General features: G+C 38.4%; 1 protein-coding gene across 10 annotated transcripts in view; it reads right to left on the reverse strand.

Moving 5' to 3' along the window:
* The window catches only part of Depdc5 (DEP domain containing 5, GATOR1 subcomplex subunit), a 161,690-nt gene that overhangs the window by 59,573 nt on the left and 88,551 nt on the right, over positions 1–13,566 (reverse strand). For 9 of the 10 annotated variants that reach the window (XR_009226269.1, XR_009226270.1, XR_009226268.1 and 6 more), the window contains 4 exons: positions 4,624–4,741; positions 3,941–4,108; positions 2,922–3,141; positions 1,496–1,626 (listed from right to left, as the gene is read on the reverse strand). Coding sequence is in view for 7 of the 10 variants with exons in the window: in XM_046439464.2 (XP_046295420.1) it covers positions 1,496–1,626; positions 2,922–3,141; positions 3,941–4,108; positions 4,624–4,741 (637 nt within the window). In the remaining 3 variants the exon portion in view is untranslated. Of the gene's footprint in view, positions 1–1,495; positions 1,627–2,921; positions 3,142–3,905; positions 4,109–4,623; positions 4,742–13,566 lie in introns of those variants that run through there. The other variant, XM_046439468.2, reaches the window with a different exon arrangement.

Consider the following 13,566-nt stretch of genomic DNA (forward strand, 5'->3'; position numbering starts at 1 on the left):
CCAAATGCCTAGAGAAACCAGCCAGGTAACATAACTGAGGATGCAAGACAGGTCCAAGACCAGAGTAAGAACCATAGGCCCTTCTAAAGTGTAGCCTGGGCTGGGATTGTGGCTCAGTGGTAGAGTGCTGGCCTAGCATGCTCGGGGCCCTGGGTTCAATCCTCAGCACCACATAAAAATAAATGAATGGAATAAAGGTATTGTGTCCAACTAAAAAAATAAATAAATAAAATAAAGTGTAGCCAATGTGGCGGACTACAAATGTAGACTACTTAAAGCAAAACACACTGAAGAAGGAGGACTGTGAGTTTGAAGCCAGCCTGAGCAATGCAGTAAGACACTATCTCAAAAAATAATAATAATAAAGGAAAGCCAACTCTATATCTTATCTATAACTTTATATTATATTATATAACCCATACTACATAATTTTTATGCTGTATAATAGAATCATAGATCATCTTACATTTATTTTTCATATAAAAATTCATATAAAATCAAGAATTTTATGTGAAATCTTCAAAACAGAAAATTTGGGATAAAGTATTCATTTTTTTAGAGGGGTATGAAGTATTCCTTTTTTTATTTATTTATTTTGTAGTTGTAGATGGACAGAATGCCTTTATTTCATTTGTTTACTTTTATGTGGTGCTAAGGATCGAACCCAGTGCATCACACATGCTAGGCAAGCGCTCTGACACTAAGCTAGAGCCCTAGCCCTTGGATGAAGTATTCTTAAAATGCTTTGTGAGCTGGATGCAATAGCACATACCTACAATCCCAGAATCTCAGGAGGCTAGGGCAGGAGGATTGCAAGTTCAAGGCAGCTTCAGCAATTTACTAGGTCCCTAAACAACTTAGCCAGACCCTGTCTCAAAAAGTAAAAAGGGCTAGGGATATTGCTCAGTGGTAGAGCATCCCTGGGATCAATACCCCGTACCAAACACTTAAAAATTTTAAAAATAAAACGCTTTGAGAGCTGAGTGCAGTGGTATATGCCTAGCTATTCAGGAGGCTGAGACATGAAGATCATTTGAGCCCAGGAATTCAAGACTAGCCTGGGCAACATAGAAAGAATTTATCAAAAATATAAATATGTGGGCTGGGGATGTGGCTCAAGTGGTAGCGCGCTTGCCTGGCATGCGCGGGGCGCTGGGTTCGATCCTCAGCACCACATAAAAATAAAGATGTTATGTTCACCAAAAACTAAAAAATAAATATTAAAAAATATATATATATAAATATGTAAAAAATGTTCTGTAGGATAAACAAAATGTGTCTGAAGTTCAAATTAAGCCCCAGGCTGAAAGTTTATAATTGCTGCCCTATTTCATATTATTCAACACTTACCAGGTATTAGCCTTGTTTTCTTTTCATGTAAACATCTTCTTTCCTACAAGCTCCTTACAGATTTTACCCCACACAGAGGAGTAGAGCACTGAAAACCCTTGGGGTCTTCAGGGTGGGGCAGGTCCCTCTTGAACCAGGCACTTACTTCTGACTGGCCTCCATCTCTAGCAGGGCAGACAGAGCTGAGGTTTTCTTCCCAGCAGTGGGACCTGTAGACTCAAGGGAGTGTGTGGAAATGGGCCCAGTCATCTGCAAGCCTTTCATGGCAGTTCCTTTCTAAAGCAGAAAAGAAGAAATGAAGCTCAAAAGGGCTTTTGCAATAGACCCCACTCACACACCAGCATAAGCCTCTTCATCTTCAAGCCCTGGGAATTCAACTAACACAGTAGAGGAATACTGATTCTTCGTGTTTGGAAATGATAAAAGAAACTGAGGCTCAGAAAGGTTAAGTAATTTATTCCAAATTGCACTGGAGATGAAATTCAAACTTCAGCTGCCTCAATTCAAAACCAAAGCTCTTCCCAGTATAGAAGATCTCCTAAAAATGTTCCTAATCATAAGTGAGGCTGCATACAAAAGGCAGCTGATGTAGAAGGAAGATTAAAGAATTTTTGTTTTGGGTTAAAAAAAATAAAAATAAAAACATGATGATGGAACACTACCAAGCAATTAAAAAGAATGAACTACTGATTCTTAGAACAATTTGGATAAATCCCAAAGCATAATGCTAACTGAAAGAAGGCAGTCTCAAAAGGTTTCATATTATATAATTCCATTTTTGTGATATTTAGAAAAGATAAAAGAATCATGATGGTCAACAGGCCAGTGGTTGCTAGGGGATAGGGAGGCAGGAGAATATGACTAAAAACAGTAGCATAATGGAGCATTTTTTAAGTGATGAAATTATTCTATAGCTGATCATGGTGGTGGCTGCCTGAATCTATACATTTGTTAAAATTCATAGATTGTGTGCAAGTGTGTATGCCCCCCCAACATACATACACACACACACACACACACACAGCCAGGTCAATTATATTTTATGTTAATTTAAACAAAACAAAACAGTTGAATCCTAGATCTGCCCTTTATTGGCAAAGTGCCTCAGATATATCCCATAACAGTAGCCTCAGTTTTCCCATTGGGTAGCAGTGTGTGATTGAAATGAAGAAACAAGGGTGCTAAAAACTCTTAAAAGTGATATCAGAGTAAGAAAAGACTGTTTCTGTTAACCTCCTAAACGTCTGTATTCACCACCACATCACACAGGCAGCTGTTTCAAAACTGGGCCACTTGGAGAGTAGATAAAGGCTCTATATCCTCAGGAGAACAGCTCCAGTCATGGGACATTGCCCAATCATTGTCTGTACCCTATAACCCCCCTTCTTCACCCTACAATGGATAACAACACAGTTTGGGATTAAAAATAAACATTAGACAGCTATGAGGCTTAAAAAAAAAAAAAAAAAAAAAAAAAAAACTAGCCAATGGGAGGCTCCTGAGAGATAGGAGGTGACAGATCCTGTACACCATACTAGGTACAGTCCCTAAGGAACCCCAGGAGCCCTCACCCGCATCATGCGATCTGAGCGATGCCGCCTGCGGATCCGGTTCAAACCCTCCACAAAGCGGATAAAGCCATCCAGGAGCTGCCACTCATCCTCATCAGCACGGGGTCTATCCCCATAGATGTCACAGTGGACCTCCCCCTCTGTGATGCGCTTGGTGGCAGTGACACAGGCCGGCAAAAGCAGAAAGCGGGTCCTCCAGAACTTCAGAGATTCAATTAAGCTACAGAGGATCAAGGAAAACACAAAGTAGTGGTAAGAAAAATTAGATACTCAAAGTGCTCCAAGTGATCTCTCTCTGATTGGTGTGCAAGGTTCCACCTCCCCACAGGTGTGCTGTCATCTGATGATACAGTGCATGGTTTCATTTCAGACACAAGCTCAAAAGGAAGACTACAAAACTCAGTATTATTTTAATCCCAAAGAAGTCAAAACAATTATGTGCACCCAGGCCCAACAAAGTTGTAGTTTTGCATCATCATTATCATAAATTGTACATAAAAATAAAAAATTAAACATGAGATAGCACAAAGCTACCAACCAGCCAGGTAGTCAAGAAAATATTAAGAACATGATCTGCACTGACACTTGCACCAAAGGGCACATCACCACTGAAACCAGTAATTTTGGTGGTGGTGCTAGGGATTGAACCCAGGGCCATGTGCATGCGAGGCAAGCACTCTGCCAACTGAGCTATATCCCAGCTCCCAGTATTGTTGTTGGTTTTTTTGTTTTTATTTTTTGTTGTTGTTGTTGTTTTTTAATTGTAGTAAACTACACATAATAAAATGTACCACTTCAACCAATTTTGAGTATATAAATCAGTGACAGGTGCATCCATATTGTTGTGTAACCATCTCCCTATCCACCTCATAACTATTTTTCAACCCATGCAGATGTACTTTTATTCTTCCATTTATTTCTGAAAGACATAACAGCTACCATTTTGTCATCAGAAAAAAGACAGAAACATTAAAGTATGCGTACACCCAAGCAGCAATGATGAAAAGACACTCTCAGACCTGAAATCCTCAGAGCCCGCAGAACAAATATACTGATCTAAGTAATTCCACTTGTACTCCTCTAGCCGCTCATGAGAGAATTCCACCCAACAGGAAACAAACTCTGAGTCTGAGTGTGAAGGACACAGGCTGTAGGTATAGTGGATCTGGGCAGATTCATAAGGATACCTGAAAAATAAAGAACATGCCTAGACATTCAAACGATCATTCCTCCCAATTCTTCTCTCTCTTTTCTGTCTAATGCACTTAGCACTATTCTTGGCAACCAACCCTCAAATACAGCAGCCAACTCATCTCATCCCAAGGGACTGTTACGGAAATTTCCCAGATCTTAAATTTTCCATTCTCTCTTCACATTCTTTTTTTGTTTGTTTCTTTGTTTTGCGGTGCTAGGGATTGAACCCAGGGCCTTGGGCATGCAAGGCAAGCACTCTACCAACTGAGCTATATCCCCAGCTCCCTCACATTCTTCATTTTTAATTGGTTCAATAGTAATCATGCTAAACATAAGCTGAATCAAATTTGGAAGTAAGCTATAACCTTAAAATCATCTCAGGATTATTTTAAAACAAAGAAAAGACTAACAACTCAACTTCCTTTGTTTGAACTAAGAACTATACACAATTAGCAAGCAGACATAATCCAGAACACTAGCTAAAGACTTTAAATATCCAAGAACTCACTTGGGAAGGTATCGAGTTACTGTGATCATCTTGTCCTTCAGTGTCACTTTGTGGAAAGTTCTGCCCATACTCAACCAATACTGGTCCTCCTCCTCAGGGCGATTTCGGGACACAAGGCCTAATAGGAAAAATAATAAGACTTCCTCCAACTGGCTGAGGTTCATTCCTACAACAGGCAATTGCTTTTCATACATATACATACAGAAAAGGAGAAACAAAAGAGGCAATGCTTTCATTGAAGGGGGAGATTTATGGAAAAAGGCAGTTCTTGGTTTAAAAAAAAAAAAAGGTCCAGAAATTGGCAGATTTTTCTGTTACCAAACCAACCAGCAGCCGATTGGAAACTCACAGTATTAAAAGCACCTAGATGTCAAATGCTGAGCTGATGCCTCATTCTCTAAGGGGGAAAGTTCTGGAATAATGTTAACAGGCTAAGAGACAGCTGTGAAGCAAAATGGAACTACATTTTACCCACGCATCTCAAGTCTTCACCCCAAGGGGGCCGACAACCTAGTTTACTCACTTTCATTTCTAATACTCCAAGCTTTAGTCTTAAAGGACCATTTATTTATTTGCTGCAACTTTCCTCCTCCAAACATCTTTCACACTGCTTATACTGCCTTCTCATTCTGGGCCACCATTGAAACATTTATTTATTTATTTGCTTCAACTTTCCTCCTCCAAACATCTTTCACACTGCTCATACTGCCTTCTCATCCTGGGCCACCACTGAAACATTTAAAGTCACCACCAAAAGCTACTTTCTCCAGCAGTCTGAAAAATATATTGTAAGTAGCTACATAAGTGTGTTTGTCTGTTTGTCTCACATCCTTTTTCTTCTCTCTCTCTCTCTCTCTCTCTCTCTCTCTCTCTCTATTTTATTTATTTATTTATTTATTTATTTATTTATTTTGGTTAATGTACTGGGGATTGAACTCAGGGGTGCTTTACCACTGAGCTATATTGCCAGATCTTTTTTTAATTTTTATTTTGAGACAGGATCTCCCTAAGTTGCCAAGGCTGACCTCAAACTGCAATTCTCCTGCCTCAGCCTCCCAAGTAACTGGGACTGTAGGCATGGGTCACCACGCCCAACTCTCACATTCTTTTATAAAAGATACAAGGAGCCAGAAGGAGCATTGCACACTTGTAGTCCCAGCTACATGGGAGACTGACACCAGAAGACTGCCTGAGCACAGTAGTTCAAAGCCAGCCTGGGCAACATGTGAGACCCCACCTCAAAAAAATAACTTCATTTAATTAAACTCAAATTTAAAAATAATATAAAAGTACCAGGAAGCCAAGGTCAAATGTTCATTCTCATATTTTCAGTAGCACTAAATAAAGTGCCATGGCCAGAATAGATATTTAAAACATCAGTTAAGGGCAGGGATGTAACTCAGAGGTAGAATACTTGCCCAGCACGTACAAGGCTCTTGGTTCAACTGCCTGCACTGAAAAAACTAAAATAACAAAAAAATTTTTTGTTGAACCAAACACAGCAAAAAGGGAAACAATGAAGAATCCAGACAACAAGAAGTATTCAAGAGAGTAAAACTTGAGCTCCTGAGAACAACAAAGCCAAGGCAAGATTCTCTTGATTTGGAAATAAAACAATGCCATCATTCAACTCTGAGACAGCCACATAATGGCAGGCAGCAGAGAAGTGGTCAGGAGAAGAGGATAGCAGAGGCTGAAAGGATCTTCACTGTGAATGGGGAAAATTCCCAGGTGATGCACAGAGAGTAGCAAACCAGCTTCACATGAGAAAGAGGCTAGACTTCGACTCAGGACACCCATGGTTATACTTCAACTCTTTCATTTGGCTGCTGTATGATCTCAAGGACCAAATCTCTACCAGTCTCATGTTCTGCAACTAGAAAGAGAACTTGCCTCATTCAGGAATTCATGCACTTATGCTACAAACACCCTGTGGGCTACCAGGAAAAAAGTGTTATGGGGTAAGGTTCATGAGAATCTAAGAGGGTACCCTCATTCTAAATTAGATTACCCCAGTTATGCCTGTTTTTATCCTGCACAGCTCTCTGATTAAATATATATTTGTGGCTTATTAATTTAACGGCTGCTCCCCCCCCCCCCCCAGTAAACTCTGTAATTTTCAAGGGCAAGGTCAATGCTGTTCTATTCTCTACTGGAACAGAGCATAGCTCACTTTTCATAATCAATAAACCCGTGACAGTGAGCAGCACAAGCACTATGATGGCAATGTTTCTAGTAATTACAATAATAATGAAACCATTTCTGTTTTCATAGAAATAAGAGATTAAATTTATCAAAGGAGAAAATAACCAGAAAGTGTAAAGCCAGGCCAAGTAGCTTCTGGTCAACTAGCCATGAATCAGCCAGGATCAGCACTGGACACAAGAGAATTACAGACCCATGAGGGACATCAACCAGCTATTTGAGAGAGCAGAAAGTAGACAGCCTAGATGGGGCCAATAACACAGGTGAATTCATTCCACTGTTCATGAGTTAGAGAACAGAATCCTACCCAGGGTCCTGTGAGGCCTGAATATCCTGACACCTCTGGCTGCACCTCCAGTTCACTCCCTGTGCTCCATCACACCAGCCTTCTTTTTGGTGCCTTCTACTGATAGCCCTTTGCACACATCAATCCCTCTGCCTGGCATGTTCTTCCCTTCAGCTCCCACCTTCCACTCCAAACCTACTTCTTCTAATAACCCCTGTATTACATCAGGTCTAAGCTCAAACATCACCTCCTTAAAGCTATCCCTGTGACCCTCAGACCAGATCAGGTCCCAATTAGATAGTCTCACAGGCCCTTGCTAATAACAAATAACTAATGGTTATTTTTCCCCACTGGGTTATAAAACCCCCCTCAGAGTAGAAGCTTCAAAAATACTGTTGAATGAATAAGTGAATGAAATGAATAAATTAATGAATGAATAAATTAATGAATTCACATATTTATTGACCCAAACAGCTGTATTCCAGGCACTGTCATTTCCAGTGTAGAGAATAAAAAGATGAATCCAAAATAGTCTTGGCACTCAAAAACATTAATATTCAGTAGGAATAGGAATAGAAGGCATTCAGTAAATGTCACAAGGAGCTTTCACATAAAAGCCAGAGGGAGTTCAAAGCTTCACCTACAAACAGCAGAGCCTGTACTGAGTGACCACTAAGCCCCACTAACAGTTCCACACTTCTGGATTATCTAGCCAGAGGAGCATCAGTGGAGCCAAAGATGATCTGATGTTGGACACTGGCTAATTAGAGGAATGGAGATTTAATTAGTAATAGTGAAGAAGCAAGAAACTAAAAACCTTCATTGATTGTTTCAGAAAGTGATTACTGCTTTATGATTCCAAACACTCATACTTAATTGCTTCTGCTAGACTTAGATTAGAAGAACTCCACAGTCTGACCCTTATTCAATTAGTGTTACCAACTTTTTTGTCACTTCTTAGCCTCTGTCACTCAGAAATGATCCATTCTTGCTTCAAGTCACTAAGCTTCAGTACTAAAGAACAGAAAGAAGAACCCAAGATAGGAAAAAACAACAAGCGTAAACTTGAGGTTTAGTAGCATCTCAGAAGCTGCAGTGTGACATGTACTCTTCTAAAAATATCCATTTCTGGGTTTAGAAAATTCACTATATACTTTGACAGCTCAATATTAGCTCAGCTGCCTGCTATTCCTAGGTATTCTCAAAGCTAGGCTATACCACTCCTAGGCTTGATCATACCTTCTTCATTAAAAGGAGAGTATAACTGCTGAACCAGAAGTCTCCTGTCAATCAACTACCACCTGCAATGCTACCACCATTGCTGCTGCCTCTGATTCCACTGCTGCCAGCCAAGATCGCCTAGAGGTCTTCTTTCCAGGTGCTGCTGACACAGAAGAGACCACTGCCCTGGATGCAACTGAAACCTACACTGCTGCTGACCCCCAGATATCACCTGGTGACGCTGCCCCCACAGCTGCAGTTGCAGCTGCCGCTGCAGCCGTCACTACTGTTGACCCACTGCCTGCTACCAACAACCACTGCCAGTACCGCTGCTACCAGAGCCTAGAGGACTGCTTTGGAAAGACTCCAGGTTTGGTTGCATGTGGATACACCCATTTTGGAACACCAGCCAGGGCCTGGGGCCTAGGTATCCACAGGTTTACTACCATAACAGCCTCTGTCTGGGGACTCAGCTGTGACCTGCAGGTCCAATGTGGGGATGCCTGCAGATTTGGAAGAGCCTGGGAGCTTCCAGCTGAGAGTGCTGGTGGCCCTTGTCTTGCTGCTGCATCTCAGGGTTGCTCCTTTGCATGAGTGTATCCCTGGTGGTTTCTCTGAAAGTAGGAGCAGCTCTGAGATCTTGGGACTGCAGCGTGGCCAATCCTGAAGTATCTGAAGCCCAGATCGGTGGGACAGAGACTGGATTTTTGAGGGCTGATGTGGGTTTGGTGATCCCAAGAGACGTCAGAGACAGGACTGAGAAACTGCTGAACACTAACAGAGACAGTTTGACTTGCCAGCAAGATTTATTTTATATTATTTTTTGATTCACTAATCTCTCTACCATATTTGGAACAGGATGTTTTTTATGCATTAAGGTGTGGAGGACAATGACACATGAATGGTGTTTTGCATTTTTGTTATATTCTTATGTCTTCAATTTTTTCTCTTTGTTCGTATTCTTCCTCTCTCTTCTATTTTCTGTGATTTATTTTCCAACTTTTCTCTAACCAATAGCCAATCTCTGTCAGCTCTTCTTCCACTCTTCCTGTGAATTTTTACTTCAAGCCTCTCTCTTCCTCCCTCGCGAATATTGCATACTATACCACCTCTGTTCTCTCATCCACCATTTGAAATCGTAAATCATTTTAATAAATATTCTATAGTTAGTTACTGAACTCATCATTTTGGTTTAATGTGAGAAAGCAGTAGACACCTTAGTGAGAGCTATTAGGTTAAGGCTATATATTGTGTACACTGGGTGCTGTTGATATTGGTCTTACCAGTAAAGGTAAAGCACTGGAAACCTTCAGGAACACTACAGGTCTACAGAGTAGAACTTATCCTGCCTTAGATCCATAGTTTTAGATGGGAAAACACACTAACAACATGAAAAAACAAGGGAATAAAGCGTCCAAACAAACCAAGATGCTTCAACAACAGAAGCCACTGATAACACAGTAGAAGAAATGTCCAAGAAGGAGTTTAGATTGTATACAGTTAAATTGATACGTGAAGTAAAAAATCCACTTCAATAAAGAGTTAGAGATAGTGTAAAAAACAAACAGAAATCCTCAAAATAAAGGAATCAGTAAACCAAGTTATAAATTCAATAGAAAAAGGATCACCAACAGATTAGACCACTTGGAAGACAGAACCTCAGACAATGAAAACAAAATATATAATCTTGAAAGTAGAGTTGAACATGTGGAAAAGATGGTAAAAAAAAAAAAAAAACATAAACAGAACATCCAAGAATTATGGGGGGATAACATGAAAAGACCAATTTAAGAGTTATCAGAACAGATGAAGGAGCAGAGATACAAACCAAAGGAATGCACAATCTTTTCAATGATTTAATAGCAGAAAATTTCCCAAATCTGAAGATTGGAATGGAAAATCAAATACAAGAGGCCTACAGGACCCCAAATGTACAAAATTACAGCAGACCCACACTAAGACATATTATAATGAAAATGACTAATAGAGAATAAAGATAAAAATCTTGGAGGCTGTGAGAGAAAAAAAATATCAAATTACATATAGGGAAAAAACCAATTCCTATCTTAACTGATTTGTCAGTCCAGACCCTCAAAACTAGGAGGCCCTAGAGTAATATATTTCAACCTCTGAAAGAAAACAGATGCCAACCAAGAATTTTATATCCAGCAAAATTAAGTTTCAGATTTGAAGATGAAATTAAAACATTCCATTATAACAAAAATTAAAAGAATTCACAACTAGAAAGCCTACCCTATAGAGCATACTCAACAAAACATTCCATGAGGATGAAGTTAAAAAAAAAAAAAAAGTGAAAACCAGCAAAGGGAGGATCTACACTAAATTGACATTCAACCAAATGAGAAACTAGGACAAATCAAAAACCTGAAATAAATCAAAATGACAGGGAATACAAATCATATCTCAATAATAACCTTGAATATTAATGGCCTAAAGTCATCAATCAAAAGACAGAGAGGCAGACTGGATTAAAAAGCAAGACCTAACAATATGCTGTCTTCAAGATACTCACCTCATGGGCAAAGACATCCACAGGCTGAAGGTGAAAGGATAGGAAAAAACTTATCACTCATATGGATTGAGTAAACAAGCAAGGGTTTCCATTCTCATTTCAGATAAAGTAGACTTCAAACCAAAGTTAATCAGAAATGACAAGAAGGACATTTCACATACTTCTTAAGGGAAGTATATATAAGCAGGACATAACAATTATAAATATTTATGCCCCAAACAATGGAGCATCTATGAACATCAAACAAACCTTTCTCAACTTCAATAGTCAAATAGACCACAATACAATGATACTGGGTGACTTTAAGACACCTCTCTAACTACTGGACAGATCTTCCAAACAAAAACTAAATGAGGAAACTACAGAACTAAATAATATAATCAATAATTTAGACTTAACAGACATATATAGAATATTTCTTTCATCAATGAGCAAATATATTGTCTTCTCAACAGTACATGGCTTCTTCTCCCAAAGAGACCATATCTTATGCCACAAAGCAACTCTTAGCAAATACAAAAAAAATAGAGATACTACCCTGCATTCAATTAGACAATAATGGGATGAAATTAGAAATCAATGATAAAATTAAAAATACAAGCTACTGTATCAAATGAAGACTAAATAATACACTATTGAATGATGAATGGATACTAGAAGAAATCAAGGGCAAAATTTTAAAAAATCCTTAGAGGTAAATGAGAACTCTGCTACAACATATCAAAATCTCTGGGACACTATGAAGGCAGTACTAAGAGGAAAGTTTATTGCATTGAGTGCATTCATTAAAAGAATAAAAAGTCAACAAATAAATGACCTAACACTACATCTCAAAGCCCTAGAAAAAGAAGAATAAATCAATACCAAAAGCAGTAGAAGACAGGAAATAATTAAAATCAGAACTGAAATTAATGAAATTGAAACAAAATGAAACAATTCAAAAAATTGACAAAACAAAAGTTGGTTCTTTGAAAAAACAAATAAAATAGATAAACCCCTGGCCATGCTAATGAAGAGAAAAAGAGAGAAAACTCAAATTACTAAAATACAAGATGAAGAAGGAAATAGCACAATGGACACGTCTGAAATACAGAAGATAATTAGAGACTATTTTTGAAAATTTATACTAATAAAATAGAAAATATTGAAGACATTGAAAAATTTCTAGAGACATAAAGCCTACCCAAACTGAATGAGGAGGTCATACATGATTTAAACAGATCAATTTCAATTAATGAAAAGAAAACGCCATCAAAAGCCTACCAACAAAGAAAAGCCCAGGTCCAGATGGATTCTCAGCCGAGTTCTATAAGACTCTCAAAAAAAAATTAACACCAATACTCCTCAAAGTATTCCAAGAAATAGAAAAGAAGGGAATCCTTCTAAACTCATTCTATGAGGCTAACATCATCCTGATACCAAAACCAGACAAAGACACATCAAGGAAAGAAAACTTCAGACCAATATCCCTGATGAACATAGATGCAAGAATTCTCAATAAATTCTGGCAAATTGCATACAAAAACATATTAAAAAGATAGTGCACCACTATCAAGTAGGATTCATCCCAGGGATGCAGGGTTGGTTCAACATACAGAAATCAATAAACGTAATTCATCATATTAATAGATGTAAAAAGAAGAATCATATGATCATCTCAATAGATGCTGAAAAAGCATTTGTAAAAATACAGCACACCTTCATGTTCAAATCACTTGAAAGACTTAGTAGGAACATACTTCAACACTGTAAAAGCTATATATGCTAAACCCCAAGCCAGCATCATTCTAAATGGAGAGAAATTGAAAGCATTCCCACTAAAAACTGGAAAAAGACAAGGATGTCCTCTTTTACCACTTCTATTCAACATCATCCTTGAAACTCTAGCCAGAACAATTAGACAGATAAAGGAAATTAAAGGGATACAAATAGGTAAAAAAGAACTCAAACTATCACTATTTGCTAACAACATGATTTTCTATCTAGAAGATCCAAAAAATTCCACCAGAAAACTTCTAGAACTAATAAATGAATTCAGTAAAGTAGCAGGATATAAAATCAACACCCATAAATCAAACACATTCCTATACATCAGCAATGAATCCACTGAAAGAAAAATTAGAAAACTATTCCATTCATAATAGCCCCCCCCAAAAAAAAAATCCTGGGAATCATTCTAACAAAAGAGGTGAAACACCTCTATAATGAAAACTACAGAACACTAAGGAAAGAAACTGAAGAAAACCTCAGAAGATGGAAAGATCTCCCATGCTCCTGGATAGGCAGAATTAATATTGTCAAAAAGGCCATACTACCAAAAGCGTTATACAGATTTAATGCAATTTCTATTAAAAACCCAATGACATTCTTCATAGAAACAGAAAAAGCAATCATGAAATTTATTTGGAAAAATAAGAGACCAGAATAGCTAAAGCATCCTTAGCAAGAAGAGAGAAGCAGGAGGCATCACAATACCAGACCTTAAACAATACTACAAACCTACAGTAACAAAAACAGCATGGTATTGACAACAAAACAGACTTGTAAACCAATGGTACAGAAGAGAGGACACAGAGACAAACCTACATAAATACAGTTATCTCATACCAAACAAGGGTGCCAAAAATATTCACTGGAGAAAAGATAGCCTACTCAACAAATGGTGCTGGTAAAACTGGAAATCCACATGTAGCAAAAT

This window comes from Marmota monax, unplaced genomic scaffold (assembly GCF_021218885.2).
Source record: "Marmota monax isolate L192 unplaced genomic scaffold, Marmota_monax_Labrador192_F-V1.1 WCK01_AAM20220418_F8-fsc00253, whole genome shotgun sequence".
Taxonomy (NCBI): Eukaryota; Metazoa; Chordata; class Mammalia; order Rodentia; family Sciuridae; genus Marmota; species Marmota monax.